Source organism: Phalaenopsis equestris, unplaced genomic scaffold (genome assembly GCF_001263595.1).
Source record: "Phalaenopsis equestris unplaced genomic scaffold, ASM126359v1 Scaffold001196, whole genome shotgun sequence".
Classification (NCBI taxonomy): domain Eukaryota; kingdom Viridiplantae; phylum Streptophyta; class Magnoliopsida; order Asparagales; family Orchidaceae; genus Phalaenopsis; species Phalaenopsis equestris.
Genome location: NW_018165635.1, coordinates 147,993 through 167,676, shown reverse-complemented (window position 1 = coordinate 167,676; position 19,684 = coordinate 147,993). Strand labels below are relative to the sequence as shown.

Genomic DNA, 19,684 nt, shown 5'->3' with positions numbered 1-19,684 from the left:
ATGACGCCCAATCTTAAGATACTTCAAGCTGCCTACATATGTGACTTATGCAGATACATAAGAGGATGCTTTTTAAATTTTTTTCTGAGTTCATGCAAGTGTCTCATAAGTGTATGCATATTAAAGAAGACATGTAATTCTTTGTGTGTAAAATTTTGTATAATTATTTTTTATATTTTGATTTTTATTTGAGATTTTATTTGTATTTTTTATATTTTTGTTTAATTTGTAAATTGTAAAATTTGTAATGAAGTTGTTTGTATTTTGTAAAATTTTGTAAGAAAAATTATTAATATTCTTTTTGTAAATTTTTTTATGAGATGTTTTCTAGAAATTTTTGTAGTTAATCTTGTTTCATGAAATTTACTCTTAAAATTTGTTTGAAATTAAGTTATTAATACAAACAGTTTTTTTATAAAATTTATAATTTTATTTTTACTTTAAAAAATAAATTATTATAATAATTTTATATTATAACGAGCCAATTTCGAGCCAAACACGAGCCGAACACGAACATGAAAAAATTTTTGAGCCGAACACGAACACACTGTTCACGAAACATTTCGAGCACGAACCGATTTAGAACACGAGCCGATTTTGAACGAGCCGAACACGAGCCAAGCTTGCTCAGACTCGACTCGTTTACAACCCTAAATATATGCATCACAACAACACCATCACTACTGCAATTGTTTAAAAAGTGAGATGCAAATTTTGTTTTAACAGATAAAATATTATAAAAAAAATACTTACTATTTAGTTATCAAATATATAAAAAATTTGTGATATATATCCCACTAATAAAATAAGCTCTTATAGAATCCAACCCTTGCATAATCCCTCGAGCTTAACCCCCCTCCCCGCGCAGTCGTCGTTAATGGCAGCGATGTCTCTCCGCTGGCTCGACGAAGCGTCTCCTCCCTGCTTTCCAGAGCCCTAAACACATCCTCTTCTGCCATTCTGCGATCTCGCCTCACGCCTGCAGCCTCCGCCGTCGAGAGGCTTCGAGGTGTGGCTTCCCCGCTTGCTACCGCCTCTATCCGCTGGGAGACGAGATCGACATCAGGCTCTGGCTACTCTCCAATCAAAGACTCCTCGCCTAACTGGAGTAATCGCCCACCTAAGGAGACGATTCTTCTAGACGGCTGCGATTACGAGCACTGGCTTATCGTAATGGAATTCCCGGAAAACCCTAAACCCTCGGAGGAGGAGATGGTTGCTGCTTATGTTAAGACACTAAGTGCGGTGGTTGGAAGGTAGAAAACGCATAATATTCGTCTACAGCTTTTGTTCGATGTGTATTTTTCTTTTTATGATTGGGCTTATTGTTGGATGGATTTGGATGTCAGCGAGGAGGAGGCAAAGAAGAAGATTTATTCGGTTTGTACTACTACTTATACTGGTTTTGGCGCGTTGATCTCGGAAGAACTCTCGTATAAAGTTAAAGGTACGAGCTCGATTGCTGCGTTTTTGTGTTTGATTTTAGACAAGGATTCTGCAATGAAAGCCAATTTTTTTCTTATTTTTGTTCATTATATTGTATGATTGGTTCGGAATGAGCATAAATAAATTTTGCTTAAATTCTTTGCTTCTTGAATCGTACCTGTGATAGCTGTTTTCTTAAACTTTCATTTGGCAGGACTTCCGGGCGTTTTGTGGGTACTGCCTGATTCTTATCTTGATGTTCCAAACAAGGATTATGGAGGTTAGTAGAAGCAAGTGTGTGTGTGTGTGTGTATTTATTTATTTATTTTTTGTATTGCATAATATAATGTTTAGGTTATGTATCAGTGAGTTTGTGTCATTTGATTTTGTCTTTGCAATCTTTTATGTGAGTTTGTGTCATTTGATTTTGTCTTTGCAATCTTTTATTTTTTTGCATAATGTAATTTATAAGTTAGACTATTTACAATGAAGGGCTTTAGAGACGCCCATGAGGTTTGTTTAAGATTAGGAAGGAACAAATGGGTATGCCATAATTATACAGGCTTAAGATTGTATAAACTAAAAAAATTAATTCAACGCTCATTAGGAATGATTAAGGGAGGGAAGTACATGAAGCCATTAAATTGTTGAAATGCTGATCATAATGATGATTGTGATCTTCTCTTTATTGTGTTGCTACAGGAGATCTTTTCGTTGATGGTAAAGTCATTCATAGGCCACAATTTCGATTTACAGAGAGACAACAATCTTCCAGGAATAGGCCACGACCTCGATATGATCGGCGCCGTGAAACAATGCAGGTGGAAAGAAGGGAACCAATGCAGAGGGACATCCCTCCACCAATGGGTCAGGCTAGTTCACAGCAAGTTTTAAGTAACACACAACAGAATTTTCAGAGTTCGCAAGAAACTGTTTCATGGCCTAAAAATTCCCAATAAGAATTTTATTTAGGGTTTATTTGAAAAGTATGCGGTTAGTACTTCTATTTCTTAATTTAGTATTTTGATGGTTGCTGATAATCCAAGTCTATGTGGTTATGTAAGTAATTGATAGATTAAATCTATTTCCAGGGAAGATAAGGGAGATGGCTGTTTATAACTTCAAGTTTTATTTTTTCCTTGGCATCACTTTTGCTAGAACTTTCTAAATTTGTGTAAAAAAGGAAGCAAGGTGCATTGTAAACCTTTTCTGGTGTTACGTGAGTGCCAATGAACACTCTACATATCCTTGTTTCTCATTATTTTTTAATTAATTATTTAAAAAAAAAAAGCAAGCTGATTTTTTTTTTGTTAATAACCTTGCCGATACTATGAATTACGTTATATTTAGCTTGTAAATTAATCTTTTTAGTTTTATGTATGAATTAGTTTAGAATACTTATTAGGTTTCCCGATCAACTTTTGATATCTTAATATTATCAACTTCTGCGTCAGTGCTTACCTTAGCAAGCTTATGGTAGTAATCAGTTGGAATTTCAAAGGGCTTGCATCTCATCACAACCATTTCCTTAAGTAGATACAAAATGTATTTTTATTGGGAGAATAAGATCCTTACTGTTAAGTTACCCCTTTCATTCCGAGGAATTATTTAAGCCTTAGATATTTTAATGAAAGTTTTTTCGTTTATTTAGTATTTTAGTTTTCTTTTTTTTTTCACCTGAATCATCTCATGTTATGTTTATGTCATCTACATAAACTGGACACTAATTTTATTTTCCTTTATTATTATTATTTATGAATAACATGCGATCCTTGAGGCTTTGCTTGTAGTCCATTCTTTATTTTTTAAATGGCTTTAGTGAATCTCCCAAACCATGTTCTTGGGGATTGTTTGTGCCTATACTAGGCCTTCTTTAATTTACATACATGGTTAGTGCTTGATCTTCTGCCAAAATCCGGTGGAGGTTCCTTGTATGCCTCTTTTGTTAGATCATCATGTAAATGCATTTTTATACCTAAGCATTGTAAAAACGAGTTTTGATTGGCTGTCTGGAATAAATTATTCAAATGGTATTTAGTTTTACAATGCGCTAGATTCATGACCAATGCTTAGTGGAAGTTTTATCTATGCTGCTGCTTCTTCTACTAGATCATAATGTAGATATGTATCTTGTGATGCCTAACTATTGTGAGGGCCAATTCTGGTTGGCTTCCAGGCATAGATGTATTTGAATAGTATTTAGTTTTGCAACTGGTGCAAATTTCTCTATAATCAAATCCATGAGTAGTGAGCCCTTTGCAATGCGGCCTTGCTTATACTTTTTGGTGTCCCATTTGAATTTTAATTGACAGTGTACACCCATTTGCTTTCAATTAGTTTTTTTTTTTCCTTTTGGCATTTCTATTGTCTTCAAAGCTTCATTTTGTTTTAGAGCTCTTATTTCTTTAATTATTGTTTTTGACAATTTTCTATCGTTAAGTGCTTATCTTAAACTTGACCATCGTAAAGAAGGCTTTGTGGGTTGAGGAATGGTTGGGGAGAGAAAAAATGTTGGCTATTGGGTGTTTGGTGTATTTTCGTCTCTTTTGTTAGAGCTACAGGGAAACAATCATCATTTCTCATTTTTTCGCATGGATAGAATCTATACTTTAATTCCATGGCGATTCATCTCACATAAATTAGGTGGTTGAGAATTCTTTCTTTCACGGTTGGATTATTTCCCTCATTGAGTAAACTTATTGTACTGGTTAAGATAAGACACTTTTAGAGCTTTTTCGAGGAGAGGCATAAGTTATCTGGAAGTAGGGTTAACCAAAGCTATTGTTGGTTGGGTAGAAGTTGAGAGATTTAAGTTTAGAAAATCGAAGTTATCCTCATTCCACGGGTTCCTCTGCAAGCAGCTTCAGTCATAACATCCTTTATTTTAGAAGGATGACAATTTGAAAATTATATCTAGAACTTGGGTTGTAATAATTATACTTTTTTTCAGTGGAGTATCCAAGCATTTTCTATGATTATAAAAGCAATTACAGAGATTTATACATTATTTGCTGTTAACTTTTGAGAATAGAGCAGGATAGGTTTCATTGATAGGGAAAGGGGTATACATACATATTACTAGACAAATATAAAAGGAAAGGTATAAATTCAGAAATACATTAAATAGGAAGTACATAAATATGGTAAAGTAAGTAAATAAATGCTAATAAATCAAAATAGTAACTGCTAATAATAATAATCACAACTAATAAGACTATTAACTCTAATACTCACCCTCTAGTTAGAGCATAGATGTCCAGCATGTTCAACTTGGATTTGAAGTTGTTAAATAACAGTTGAGGAAGATTTTTGTGAGGATATTGGCTAGTTGACCATTGGATGCTACAAATGAACCACAATTCTCCCCGGAATTTAGCTTCTCGTTAATGAAGTACTGGTCAATCTTTATATGCTTGGCGCGATTATGCTGGACCAGATTATGAGCAATGTTAATAGCGGCTTTATTATCACAGAACAACTGTAAAGAAGTCAAGACCTGCATATGTAATTCATCGAGCTTGATGCATAACCAGAGAGCTTCGTATGTTTCCAAGCACATGAAATAAAACTCGGCTTCTACACTGCTTCGGGCAACCACCGACTATTTTTTGTTTTTCCAGGTGACAAGGGTTCCACACATGAATGAGCAATACCCCGAGGTAGATTGTTGATCATAGACAGACCCAACCCATTCAGCATCAGTATAAACTGTAATAGAGCGAGAGGTGAGGCGCGAGAATAACAAACCTGAGCCCGGTGTGCCTTTAAGTTGTGGAGGATCTGGTGGACAACTGTGAGATGGTGCTCATAGTGGTCATGCATGAACTGACTTACAATACCCACCGTGTGACAAATGTTGGGGCGCGTATGGGCGAGATAAATGAGTTTCTTCACAATGCGCTGGTAGGGTGTGTTGTTCACAAGAACAATATTGGAAAAATCAGCCAATTTCTCGTTGGGATCCATCAGAAAAACCATCAATTTGCAAAATAGAATGTTTGTCTCTTTCAATAGGTCAATTACATATATGCGCTGGGAAAGGCAAACGCTCCAGCAATTTCCATGTCTCAGAAGTATAAGAGAGACCCAAAGTCTTTCATTTCAAAGGTTGTGGCAATGCTGCCTTTAAGAGAGTCCAAGGCTGGCAGATCATTAACTGTGAGCACAATATCATCAACATGGACGATAAAGCTAGCAATTTGGCTATTAAAACAATGCTGAAAGAAAAGAGTACGATCTGATTGGACCTGGGAGAAATCGTGGCCCACCACCAGCGTGAACTTGTTAATTCAGACCTGAGGGGATTGCTTCAGTTTGTAGAGGGACTTTCGCAGTCGACACACTTGTCCCGAGAAGAAGCAGAGTCAAAGCTCGGTACACCTCCTCTGTGAGATCACCAGTAAGGAAAACATCCTTGACATCCAGTTGGAGTAAGGGCTAATCCAAATTCACAACAATGGATAACGGGACTTGAATGGTGTTCAGTTTAGCAGCTAGAGTAAACGTCTGCTTATAGTCAACTCCATAGGTTTGTGAGTAACATTTTACGACCAACCGTGTTTTATTGCCTTCAATGGTTCCATTGGAGTTAAATTTGGTGCTAAAGATCCACCGAAAACTAACTACTTTCTTTTCCAGAGGAAGGTCAACATTTTACGTATTATTTCGCCGAAGGGCGTTCATTTTATCTATTACTGCAACCTTCCAGGAAGGGTTCGCCAATATTACCTCAATAGTGGATGGAAGACGATCCGTCACAGAATTGGCAAATTTTTTTTAGGTTGGCGCTAAGTTGTGGAATGAGATATATTTTGCCATGGAATAAGGAGAGCGAGTCTGATTACGTACCTTAATGGTAGAACTCACCTTCTCATTCTGAGCAGGAGTAATCACTGCAAGTATAGTGTCGGGGATGTCAACCGGGGCGGATTCCAAGACTAGCAAGGAGGCAACAGGCTCAAGAGTATGGCTTTTAGGGCGTGTCTCAACCAAGGGTTTGATGCGCCGGGTATAGACACGAAGAGTGTACAAAAGAGATGTTCGTCTGGTAGATCGTTTATCCAGTGGGACAAGTGGTGTTGGTCTGGTAAATGGTGGATCTAGTGGGACAGATGGTTGGAGGAGTAGGTGGCATATCCAATGGAGTCGGAAAATTAGTGTCCAAAAAATCTAGCCCTCCCTCACTTGAGACAGTATTGGGGAAGTAGAGAACACTTTCGAAGAAGGAAATATGAACACTCACATAAAGTTTATTTGTGATAGAATCGAGACACTGATAGCGCTTTTGAGTGGTAGAATATCCGAGGAAGATACACTTGATTTAACATGAATCAATTTTGTCACGAGTTGGGGCAATGTTATGAATAAATGTCGTGCACTCAAATATTTTGGGGTCTAAAGTGGAGAATAATCGATTGGTAGGAAAGCACAATCTCAAGACTGCTAACAGGTTCTAGAACTTCAGGACATTTGATTGAAACATAATTGAATGAATAATTTCGAGAAGATGTCGATTTCAGTTATCCCATTTTACTGAAGAGAATTCGTACAGGAGATGTGATGGAGGATGCCTTCATCGAATATCCTCTAATATAGAGTTAAAAAATTCAAGGTCGTTGTCAGTTTGAAAGATTTGAATTGATGTTTTGAATTAGGTCAAAAATGAGAGAGTAAAAATTTTTAAAGGTCACAATAGCTTCAAATTTGTCCTTTAATATATAGGCCCACATCATCCGAATGTGATCATTAATCAAGGTAAAGAACCACCGTTTATAGGTGTAACTAGACGTTTGAGAGAGTCCCCAAAAGTTACTATAAATTAGTGAAAATGTAGCGGAAGGAGTATAGGAGTGTAAGAGTATGGTGAATATAGTACTCGTTGATATTTAGCTAATTAACAAATCTCACATTTGGAACTAGATAAATTTTTGTTAGTAACCATCAAAGATTTTAAATATTGAAAATTGGGATAACCCAAACGATGGTGTAAAAGCATAATTGGACATTCAATAAGCTGGTAAATACTACAACCACTGGATAGAGTGACATCGTCAATATTATTTTTCCCTTGGAAGTAGGGCCCAGCTATCTGCTTAGCAGTTCCAATCATCTTTCCTGAACGACGATCCTAAAAGACACAAACATCAGAAAAAATGAGCAATACAATCAAGATCATATGTCAACTTACTAATTAACAAGATGTTACGCTTTAACAAAGGTACGTGTAACACAGATTCTAGAATCGGCTTGGTTATTGGAACAACACACCTTTTACCCACAACAAAACTACAGAAGCCTTCAACAATTTTAACGGTATCTTCCCAGAGCACAGACAATATGTTGAGAAGGCTTGAGAACACCTGGTCATGTGTTTCATGACACTTGAATCAATAATTCATGGACTAGAATATGCAAAAAACATTGAGTATTATCAATATGCTACCTTGACGAGACGAACATGAGAGGTCGACGGGTCGAAAGATAACTGACTAGATCCAAGTAGCTTGATCAAGTGTTCCATTTGACTCTTAATTGAGTATGGTGACTTGGGATGTTTCGAGTGGAAGCAAGTTGTACTGTCGTGGCTTCTGAGGTCGTAGAGAGACCCTTAGCAGCAGAGGATTTGCTCGAAGGTTTATTTGTTGATTTCCTGTGGAGCTTCCATTACTTGTCATGGGTATGATAGGGTTTGTGATAGCAATCACAAGTGTAATGATTTGTCGTGATGACGTGGAGGAGAGTTGAGCGCTATTAGAGACCAAGGTGAAGGGTTCGAGTGAAGGAGTGGAAGTGTAGAGTATGACGAGTCTTCGACTTTCTTCGTGGCGTATGTAGGTGCATGCAACACGAGTTGAAGGGGATCTCGACCAAAATACAATTCTGGACTTCATCGAGATCCTTGTTTGGACCTACTAGGAATTGGAACACAAGATCCTTTTCCACAATTTTTTGTATGAGGGAAAAATCAGCCAGAGAGTTCCATGTGTAGTTGTAATAGAGATCACATTACATACATACGGCCACCAAGTCATTGTAGTACTGGATCACGATCCTTAATCCTCTGTTTTGCCTCGCGGATCTTCCTGGAAACCTTATAAAGTTGGCCTAATCCGAGTAAGTATCCCAAACTGCCGTCCATAGTGCACTTGTAGACAGAAGAAACAGATATGAACGACTAATTATAGTTGACCTGAAATTGATCAGCCACGACATGACCATAGAATTCTCCACTTCCGAATTGATCAGCCACGACATGATCATAAAATTCTCCACTTCCCATGCTCCATATTTTGAGTCAGTTTTCAGAGGTACACGAATCTTCCCTATTAGATGACTGAATTTCCCGCCTCCTTTGACAAACTATGACATGACTTGGGACCATTGGAGAAAATTAAAGTCTTTAAGTTTATAGGTGGTGATCAAGAATTTCATGTGGTTTTTCGAGCTTCCGACGTATGGAGGGATTGAGGTCGGCGTCGATCCTCGATGGACTCAAGTACACTGTCGGGAGGAGGCTCAGTGTTAGAGGAGTCCTCCATGGTTTTGACTGAGCCAAAGGTGATGTTGGGTTGCCGAGACAGGAAGATTTCGACTGCTAGAGGAAGAATCGGCTATGATGGGCGTTGCAGGGGATAGATATGGCTTCAGGGAGGAGCTCCGACGATCCTGGAGGGAGATCGAGCTGGCTGGAGGAAGGTACGACGACTCCTGAGGAAGATCAGGTATGCTGGAGGGAGATCCAACAACTGGAAAAACACAGTAGTTGCAGGTGATCGGCGGCTAGAAAAAAGTCCTGGTGGCAAATAAGATTAAGACCATGTCTCTGATACCATGTTAACTTTTGAGAATAGAGCATGATAAGTTTCATTGATAGGGATAGGGGTATATGTACACATTACAAGAATCATATAAAAGAAAAGACAAAAATTTAGAAATACATCAAATAGGAAATACATTAATATGGTAACGAAAGTAAATAAAGGATAATAAATCAAATTATTAACTGCTAATAATAACCGCAGCTAATAAGACTAATATTTCTAATATTTTCCAACAGTATTGGCTAAGGTTTCATCCGATTTAATTAGAAGCACTTAGAGGAATGCATTGCAATACTTAATTGATCCATAGGGGATGCTTTTATTGATTTACTCGATGCTTCAAAGAAGTTACAGTCTTTCTATTTCCTCATTTACTAGAACTAAATGAAAATATGACACTAAATAGGACGCAATGGAGAAAAATGATTCATGTAGCCGACCCCACATAGTGGGATTAAGGCTTTGTTGTTGTTGTTGTTGTTGTATTTTTGTAGCTGCTTTGTCTATTTCCTCCATAGAAGTGTTAAACGATGTTTCCTTGGATAGTGTTGATGAGGTTATTATTATTATTATTATTATTATTATTTTGTGTGTATGGAGGTTTTTGTTGGAGTTTCGAAAATATGTATCTTTTTTCTGTTGTGCCCTTTAATAATAGTTTCAAAACACTCATTCTTATTTATTTGACCTTGGTCGGCTTATTATTAGTATTTACTGCAGGGACACAATGCGACTAGAGCTTTCACAAACGATTGATGTTTATAGCTCATAAGTTACCTCCGCTCTTCAATTTTAATAATAAAAAAAGACTATTTAATTTTTGAAATGAGCCTTTTCTAAGTATCTGGATGCATACTTGGTCATTTTTGGCATTTACTCGGGATAAAAATCCAGAAAGTCTCTCTCTTTTTATAAATTACTATAGCATAGCAACACAAACTGCACTAATGCATTGATTGTTATTATGTTTGAGCCACATTTTTTCCTTATGTTATAACACTCAGTAGTTGAGTTAAAGCTTTATTTGGTTATGTAAATTAGTCCCAATTTCATAGACCATGACAGGATCACTAACCTTTTAAGTTTGTTCGCTTCATCATCTTGTAAGTATCTTTGGTTGTTATTTTGAATATACATGTTCCGTTGATTTTTCGGTTCATTGAATTTCATAACCATGACATGATTGCGAATTTTTTTTGTCTCTTTAGTAAAATGAAGATCTTCTTTCGGATGGCTTTGCTTTCCTTTTCCTTTAAGAAAGTTTCTCATAATTTGGGACCAAATCACATAATTTTTTTATTCAATTTTAATGAAGGTTGAAGGTTTTTACACTCACCCATTAGGGATTGAAGATTCTAGTGCTTGGTAGGTCAATAACTTCTGATATCGAAGGAATTTTTTCTTGTTGGTGGGCTTGTTGCTGTTTGCCTGTTGCTGGACTATTGTTGTTGGCGAGTTGGTTCCCTATTGTTGGATATAGGTTTTATGGTGGAAGCTGCAATAAGCTTTATAGTTGGATTGGAAGGTGTGCTAGCTATGTTACTGGGATTGATGAATGGCAATGGGAATTGTCATGAAGAATGTTAAAATGAAATCTATTTCAATTTAATATTTTGAGTTATCAATAATCTAGTGGATGCATTATATCTCTAAGTTATAGATTTTGAAGACAATATATATGCTTGTTAAAATAAATAAATCAACATTATTTCATTTAGCTATTCATTTTATTCAAAGATAATCTGTATAAGAGAACTTAAAATTCTGTTGTGTAGTAATAATATGAGTAGAAAGAAGCAATAGTTTACTTATGTATCTTGTTTTAATATAATATATCTAGTTTTTATCATTTAATGTATCTCACTATTATATATGGGCAGATTTGCATTACCACTTACTGTCATAAGTGTTGACCCCTATTAGTCAATAGCCATGTGCAAGTATTTCTATATAAATTGTTTCATTTACATCTTTCAAAGCATTCTATGTTTTACTGTAATTAACAATATATAATTTTAAATAAACAAAGGAAGCATTTACAGGAAATCTATGCCATTCATTTTATACTGATGAAATCTTTTATATAAAAGAAATCAATCATAAATAAATTTGCAATAATACTTGATTGAATGAATTTCAATAACGTTTGATATTTGATTTAGAAGAAATAATATTGTTATCATAAATTAGAATTATGAGTATACATCTTGAGGCCCGGAAGTGTTATTTCTCGACCTTTTCACAAACTTCTCATTCTTCTGCAAGCAACTTTAGTCATAAAATCCTTAATTTTTAAGCTAGGATGACAATTTGAAAAGTATAAGTTTTTCTAGAACTTAGGTGGTAATAATTATACTTTTTTTGAGTGGAGTATCCAAGCATTTTCAATGATTGTAAAAGGAAATATAGAGATTTTTACATTATTTTCCAACAGTATTTGCTAAGGTTTCATCAGATTGAATTAGAAGTACTTGAAAGGTATGCAGTGCAATACTTTATTGATCCATAGAGCAGCATTTTTTTGTTTTGCTCAGTGCTTCTAAAAAGTTGAAAAGTCATTCTATTTTTGTAGCTGCTTTGTCTATTTCCTCTATAGAATTGTTAACTTGTTGGTGCCCTGGATAGTGTTGATGAGGTTTTATTTATTTATTTATTAATTTATTATTATTATTATTATTATTATGTGCATGGAGGTTTTCTTTGGAGTTTCCAACATATATATCTTTTTTCTGTTGATAATAGTTACAAAAGCAAAACACTCATTCTTACTTATTAGACCTTGGTCGGCTTGTTTTAGGTTGGTATGGCTTGGTCCTACTAGTAGTTAGTGCAGGGGCACCAATTAGATCAGAACTTTCACAAACGAGTGATGGTTATGGCATCATAACTTGCCTCCCTTCTTCACTTCTAATAATAAAAAAGACTTCATTTATGTTTGGAAATTAGCCTTTTCAAAATATTTGGGTGCATACTTGGTCATTTTTGGTAAATTTGTAATAATAATTGATTGAACGAATTTTAATATTATTTGATGCATTTGATTGAGAAGAAATATTGCTATCATAAATTAGAATTTTGGAGCGTACATCTTGAGACTCATAAGTGTTATTTCTTGACATTTTTCACTACTTCTCAACTATGTAATTCTTATAAACCAAGCCCAATAAAAAAGTAAAATAAAATTAACTCAATAAAAAAAGTCCAATTTAGTATCTTCCTATTAAGATAATAGGCAAATCATTTAGCACTTTTTGACTTTTTTGCCAAAGCAAGCAGATGCTAGATTGCCATCTCCACCTAAAGGAATTACTATCTTGACTTGATGCAAATATTTGATTTCCCATCAAGAATTGAATACTTTCTTCCGATTAGTTCCATCTCTCTCCCTTTTTTTCCTCTTTTGTTCCGTGCTGAAAATGACGGTACACTTCACCGACATGTCGGAATCTATACCATTTAAGCTGAATAAGGTTGGTTGATGGTTTGGGGCAACGAATTTCAAATTCACTGTTTACTTTTGTTTAGTGTTATTGGATTTGAAATTTTTAGAAATATATGAGTATATGTATGGGAATTTGAGCATAATGACGCAAGAAAAGAAGGCATTTATTAATAAAATCCAGGATGTTTGTATGTGTTGATTGTGATATTATTGTTATTATTATGCGATAATTACATGCAAGGCACCTGCAATATTGATACTTATAAATTAATCTTCCAATTGATATTCTTGAGTTATTTATATCCCCGTTCATATCAAAGAAACAATGAAGTATTTCACTCTATTTCATATTATTCTGAATTTCAATATGGTATCATAGCCTAATTTCGTAGTCGAGCCACCGGTCTTCCTTTGAGAATTGCGGACTCCCTTGTTGTCATCCCATGTGCAGAAAGGGAGGGGCACTCATCTTGGTATTTGAAACAACGATTTTTTTCTCCTTCTCCCTGCAAGCTTTGTCTGCTGGCCGACCTTTCCTAAACCGAAAGTCACGTTCTGCTCCTCCGCTCTCTCTTCCCAACGTCGGCTTCTTCCACTGGTGCTGCTCGCCGTCGGCCTCTCTTCTTCCTCATCCCCCGGCGGCACGAAGGTCACACCCCTATTACGCTTAATTCCCACTAACTTGCAGGCCAATGAGCATAACTGGAAGGGATCAAGCGCAGATCTCACATGTGTGCGAGAATACACCCTTACCGCTAAGACATGGTTGGGGCCGCTCGTTGAGAAAGAGCACTTTGGCGCTGTTGATCTCATACGTATGAACTCCCCCTGATCTACAGAACCTTCTGGATCTCTGCCACACGAACCACATCGTAGTAAGACAACCGTCGTATCTGAATCATGCAAAGCCCGACATGTCGCTCTGAGCGACAATAGAGGCAGAATGCACCAGAGCCGACGTCCTCGCTGTCTAGACAGAACATGTTGCGTTTGTTGATCGCCTCGTCCGTATGAGTCTAACAATTTGAGAAGACGGGGGTTGTGAGCAAGGGCTCCAGCTGTGGCGGCACCAGCGATGTCGTCCCCCGCCTCATCGTCATCTCGTCGGAGATATCGCTGATGTCGATCGGATAGTGCCAGCGAAACCCATCACTGATTCGCCGACCCTTTCTCCTGCCCTATTTTTTCTTCCCTGTCGAAGCGTCAGTGAGAGCTACATTTTCAACTAAGCCTGAATCTACTTCTCTCTATGCCAAAAACAACCGCAGTACAAGATGAAAACTTCAGTTTCTACTTTACAAGATCTTCCTCTCCCATCGTTTGATGTTTTCAAATTTAAGTTGAACATGATTTTCAATCATGTTTCACAATCATGTTTCAACTTGGTTTCAACTTGAAGGGGAGTGTTAGGAATTATAATAGGAAATAATTTATTTCTGTAAGAAGTTATGATGAATAAATTATTTACTTAGAATTAAGGAGATATTTCATTTTCTGTTTTATATTTATTTTATTTGATTAAGAATTATTTGTTTTCTTATTTTAGATTATTTCTTATATCTTCTAATAATTAATATTAATTGTATTCGAGATATCAAATGATATATCTTTCCTTTCATATCATTTCATTTTTATTATTTTTCTTATTATAAGATTTTTGTAAGGGTTATTCATACCCCAATTCATATCAATGAAACAATGAAGCATTCCACTTTATTCCACATTATTCTGAATTTCAACATGTTATTTATGTTGAAATTCAGAATAATGTGGAATAAGGTGGAATGCTTCATTGTTTCATTGATATGAACGAGGGTATGAATAATCCTTACAAGAATCCTATAATAGGAAAAATAATAAAAATGAAATGATATGAAAAGAAGGATATATCACCCGATATCTCCAATAATCAGTTTATATTAATTATTAAGAGATATATGAAATAATATAAAATAGGAAAACAAATAATTCTTAATCCAAGTAAATGAATATAAAATAGAAAATGAAATGCCTCATTAATTCTAAGGAAATAATTTACTCATAATAATATGTTACAGTAATAAATTATTTTTTATTATAATTCCTAACAGACATATTTACTAGCGTCGTAATCAAACTATTGAGAATTTGATAAAAATGAAATATATGGGCTGGGATTTTACCACGAATTTAGATATTTTAGTGAGATTTTGAAGCATGGATGAAAGAGAGTGTGGTTGATTCGTAAATAGCAAGTTCCTGTTGTTCTGTATGTAATTGCCCTTTGTTTTTTTTTTTTTTTAATTTTTTATTTTTAATGAAGAATAAATTTTAATGTGGGTTATGTATTCTAAAGGATAGATTAATCTAATGTAGTAGATAATAATCATGGAAGAGGTTTTTCACAGTGGGAATTTGAGATGTGTGGGCTTTCATTAGTTGATGGCAGGTACTCGTCTCGACCGCTCTTTAAAAGAGAAGATTGGGTGATCCAGAACACGAGGGCTAGTTTTTAGCAACGAATGGACAAGATTTATTGGCAGGCATCACACAATTGTTGATTAGGGGTATCCTCCATCGCCTTCTTTATGGCTGAGGGATTAATGCCAAGAATTATAATATCATAATTAATGGAACATAAAAATTGAATATTAAATTTTGTTTAATAATGTCCACTAGGAATGTTTAGGTCATAATGAATGATCCATTAAATCCTTCATCATATAAAATGTTCAAACTAATGACCAATAAAACATGTCATTACTTCTTTAGATGGTAGAGAATGATTATTTAACTCACATTAAATGATGGTTGTCTAGGAATATCAAATTTTAGACGAGAATCAAAACTTCGCTCTGTCTATCTTATTATAAAATAGGAGACTCATGAACATGTTGGTGAGCAAACATGGCGACAAGCAAACATTCGATGTTGGGAAATATTGGAAGACTTTCGATCAAGAATGTTAAATTTGGGTGACAATTGATAGTATGACGATCTTTTTTTATTTATTTATTTTAAGAAGGTGATTTGTGACGAGGAAGATAGAGCATCAAAAGTTGACTATTTTTGCGGTATTTAATATTATTTTGTGAGTGAATTTACACCTCAAAGACAAGAGAAATTGTTGCATCAGAACATCAGACGTAAATTTGCAGCCGGAGTTCAGTGGTCGCTTATCACGTGACAAGTGGGCCCCACTGTAATGTACCGATAGTTTTTTATAGCGGTGGGCCCCACTTGCATGACATGCTCCCATTGGACTCCAGATGCGAATTTCATGTCCGAAGTTCGATTGTAACATTTTTTCCAAGGATAGAGCCAGTTAGACATGAGAAAAAGGCTGGAGAAGAAGAGTACAGGAATAAATCATAATATTTGTAGGAGTAATGGTTTAATAAGTTGTCTTTTGTATGTTAATTCATTGGCCTTATATAGGAGTATTTTCTCTATAAAGTATAGATAGAATATGATTTCTACTTTTATCTGTTGGGATATCTGGCTACTCGAATGTGTTATTCATGGTCTCATGGTCATTCAATGTGGTCTATATGAAGTTGGCAAATGAACATCCTTGCCCGGGAACTCGTACTCAGCTATTCGCATTCGGTTGTTTGAATCCAATTGCTAATCGGACTGGACCTCCAACAAAACTAGCTGGCCTGCATTTGAATTTTCATTGCTGTCATCTCTCCAACAGGAATAGGGTGGTAACGGTCAGGATGAGTCCTAATAAAGGTACGGTGAGGATGCAATTTGAAGCTGGTGCGGTGGTACCAGTTTCAGCAATGACTCAAGATGAATGAGCTGGCTATGAAATTAAATTAAAATTTTTTAACAATTGCACTTAAAAATTTATTACCCCACAGGACCGATATTAACCACATATCATTCTTATTTTTAAATAAATTTAATAAAATTAAAATGTAGATTATGTTAGAATTTAATCAAAATTCAAAAATTTTATATAAACCATGTTATGTTCTCTATTTTTTGTTTAGCTTTTTTTCCCGTATTTATTTTTTAAAAATATATGTACAATTATTATTAAAAAAATGACAATATTAATATTTAATATAGCTTTTTATTAGAAAAATAAATAAATAATCAACTACGGGTCCATTTTGGGCGATAATGCGGCACCGTACCGCAGTTTTGTCTGTTTGAGTAAATTGTGTTTTGACAGTTTTTTTCAAAAAATTGTCGTTGAAATATTGATTTCCCACCACTTCTAGTTTGATGCGGTCACAGCTTTCTAGCTGCGACATTTTTCAAAAAAAAATTGTAATAACCATCACAGTTTTTTGAGTATCAAATTATTATTCAGCAGTTTTACAACTATTTTTTAATAAGATGTAACTGCCCCAAACAAATCCACATATTGTTTACTTATTATAATCTTAGATATCTAATATTAAAATTTTAATATTTAATTGTATAATATTTTAGTGCCATAATCAAATTTAAAGTTATATTTGAAAGCATATTTACCTCAAAAATTAAATACTAATAATATTTTTATATTATCTCAAAACCTTAAGCATTATTTAAATAAATACTAAAAATTATTCATTCGATATATAAAATCAAAAAATTAAAATTATTTGAAAAAACCCAAGGCCGAATAAAAGGTTAACCCCACAAAGCTCTCTATAAAAGGTAACCAGAGGAACAAGCTTTCTCCAACCGGTGGGCATTCCACTGCTACCATATCTGTGTGCGTGCATTACCGCTTTCCGCCTCTTCTCAAATCCTTCTTTCCCGCACAATCTTCGCCGGTACGGTGATCTCAGAAAATGTGCGGCGGTTCCGTCATCTCCGATCTAATCCCCTTCACCTCCGGCCAGAATCTTTCCCGCCGGAACCCCACGCCTCCCGAAAACCCCAAATCCGCCGATTCCAAGGACTCCAATCCCGCACTCTCCTTAGGTTTTCTTACCTCTTTTTATTTCTAATCGCATTTTGCGAAGCTTTTTAATGATTGTACTTTACTTGCTATCTGAATAGATGAGACGAAGAAGAAGGTTCGAAAGAACATTTACCGCGGGATTCGGCGTCGCCCGTGGGGAAAATGGGCGGCGGAGATCCGCGATCCGAGAAAGGGTGTTAGGGTTTGGCTCGGAACTTTCAGTACGCCGGAAAGCGGGTGCGTGTCGCCGGCTACTACGGAGGTGTTGAAGGAGCGGATTTCGAGCTTGGAAACGTTTTTGGGGCTGGAGCATGTGGTAGGGCAGGTGCAGGAGTCAGGCGAGTCGGTCATCGGTGGAGGAGTAGGGGAACGTTTCTGGGCTTGGGATGACGATTTGGGGTTGATGGACGGCTCTGATACTGCGAAGTATCGTTCGGAATTGCTTTGAGATCTGTGCTGTGTGCATCACTTCTAGGCACGTTTCTGGTTTAGTGGAAGGGATTAATATGTAAATCTTCGTTATTTTATAAACAAATTAGCATTATATTAGAATGGCACGTGCGAACTTTTCCCATTTTTCGCGTCCGTGGGGAACCACGCATTTGCCAAGCATTTGGAGGATTATGATTCAGCCATCATTGTATGACCATTGTATTCTTACGAAAATGTTAGTAAATTTTTATTTTCTAATTACTATGACAACAATCGCCATCGTTTACAAAGCATCGCTTGATTATTGTGGCCCATACTTCCCAACTATCAAAACTTGGATTATCTTTTTCCCAAATGATACCCTATAAATCAAATTCTAATGTTAAGCACGAATCTCGAGATATAACACTGAGACAATCTTTCAAGAAACAAATTTCAAATTTTACTTGAAAATTATAATGTGCTTCAATTTCAGCAAACATATAGCTGAGCTGATTGACTCGATGAGACGAACCTATTGGTATCAATATTGATCTAATTTGAACCAAATTGAGCCTCGATCAATCCATTAAATCGCTTTTAGAAGTATTTTGAACACATTTGAAAAGCCGAATGATGTCGAATTCAGTAAATTCATAGTTGAATCAAGCGTCTCAACAAGATGAATTTAACGAGCCCAGGATCGCTCAATTTTAATATCATTAAGGTTCTCAAATGTCTATCAAATGTCGTCAAATCGAGAGAATTTCTCTGAACCGTCTGATTAAATCCGTTTATATTCCCGCATTACTTGCACTTGAAATTCTATAAGTAGAGCTACACCTCCCTCTTGAAAAGGGAGGGAGACAGATCAAGGCTATAAGAGAAGCTTGAAGCTTTGAAATAAAAAAGTTGAAATTCATCTAAAAATCACATAATACAAAACTCTAAATCTACAAGTCAGCAGTTACTAGTTATTTAAAAATTTTAGAAAATATCAGTTAGTTCAATTAGAAATTAATTTGAATTAAAAATAATAATAATTTGTGCCGATGTAGCATCCCTTAAATCAAATGTACAGCATTGTAATAGCTTTATCGTGCCAAATGGACGTATTACTCTTTATGCTCGACTATTCAGAAATAAAGAAGAAGTACGGTACGATACCACAAAAAAATGTACGACGCGATTGATTGTCAATAACTCCCTTGCAGTACGTACAATCAATCTCTATCGCCAGACTCGTCAGTAGTAATGGAAAAGGGAAGGCAGATTCAAAGCTTTCTGTAGCCAAAACTATGAGCTGACCTTTGGTTTTTTGCTGTCCACCGAAAATTATTAGGAGGTAGCTCAGCCTAATTGCAATGGAAAATTCGTGAATTTCTATTTAACATATTAGCTTTTTATTTTATTTTATTTTATTTTTTTTTCTGGAGAATGTTGATGGCAGAGTTTTTTATTGATAATATGTTACATGTATAATTATTTGATATTCATATTTATAATATTTTAATATCATAATATTATGAATGAAAATATATATCTCACTTTAAAAAATAATGATGCTTATGTTTTCTTAATACCATTTGCATATTTATCATTCAATTATTGTGTATTTACATATAAGTAACTTCTAATATTTTAAGGTTATACATATAAATAAAAATACTTAAATTTTATGTTATATATATATATATA

The 19,684-nt window shown here is 35.4% G+C and overlaps 3 protein-coding genes across 3 annotated transcripts; 2 read left to right on the top strand and 1 right to left on the bottom strand.

The window, feature by feature from the left end:
- On the top strand, positions 1–2,665 carry LOC110033482 (multiple organellar RNA editing factor 3, mitochondrial-like). Its single transcript, XM_020737477.1, has 5 exons — positions 1–40; positions 869–1,256; positions 1,350–1,447; positions 1,640–1,705; positions 2,128–2,665. Exons 1-5 carry the CDS (start codon positions 1–3, stop codon positions 2,382–2,384), a joined length of 849 nt encoding a protein of 282 aa, XP_020593136.1. The 3' UTR covers positions 2,385–2,665.
- Positions 2,666–4,690: 2,025 nt separating this feature from the next.
- Positions 4,691–5,403, bottom strand: LOC110033481. Its single transcript, XM_020737476.1, has 2 exons — positions 5,173–5,403; positions 4,691–4,921 (listed from the first exon to the last, which is right to left on the bottom strand). The coding sequence occupies exons 1-2, from the start codon at positions 5,401–5,403 to the stop codon at positions 4,691–4,693; spliced, it is 462 nt and encodes a 153-aa protein (XP_020593135.1).
- An 11,935-nt stretch (positions 5,404–17,338) lies between these two features.
- LOC110033480 (ethylene-responsive transcription factor ERF071-like) lies at positions 17,339–18,023 on the top strand. Its single transcript, XM_020737475.1, has 2 exons — positions 17,339–17,595; positions 17,674–18,023. The coding sequence occupies exons 1-2, from the start codon at positions 17,463–17,465 to the stop codon at positions 18,021–18,023; spliced, it is 483 nt and encodes a 160-aa protein (XP_020593134.1). The 5' UTR covers positions 17,339–17,462.
- Positions 18,024–19,684: the final 1,661 nt, after the last annotated feature.

What these genes read in the sequence shown, in the direction of transcription:
- LOC110033481 (XM_020737476.1), bottom strand. Translation starts at nt 5,403, where the DNA reads ATGGTTTTTCTGATGGATCCCAACGAGAAATTGGCTGATTTTTCCAAT. An exon ending in TAAAGGCACACCGGGCTCAG is followed by an intron (nt 4,922 to 5,172) that starts GTTTGTTATTCT and finishes TTACATATGCAG; the next exon opens with GTCTTGACTTCTTTACAGTT.
- LOC110033482 (XM_020737477.1), top strand. Translation starts at nt 1, where the DNA reads ATGACGCCCAATCTTAAGATACTTCAAGCTGCCTACATAT. An exon ending in ACTTCAAGCTGCCTACATAT is followed by an intron (nt 41 to 868) that starts GTGACTTATGCA and finishes CTCCCCGCGCAG; the next exon opens with TCGTCGTTAATGGCAGCGAT. An exon ending in TCCAAACAAGGATTATGGAG is followed by an intron (nt 1,706 to 2,127) that starts GTTAGTAGAAGC and finishes GTGTTGCTACAG; the next exon opens with GAGATCTTTTCGTTGATGGT.
- LOC110033480 (XM_020737475.1), top strand. Translation starts at nt 17,463, where the DNA reads ATGTGCGGCGGTTCCGTCATCTCCGATCTAATCCCCTTCACCTCCGGC. An exon ending in CAATCCCGCACTCTCCTTAG is followed by an intron (nt 17,596 to 17,673) that starts GTTTTCTTACCT and finishes CTATCTGAATAG; the next exon opens with ATGAGACGAAGAAGAAGGTT.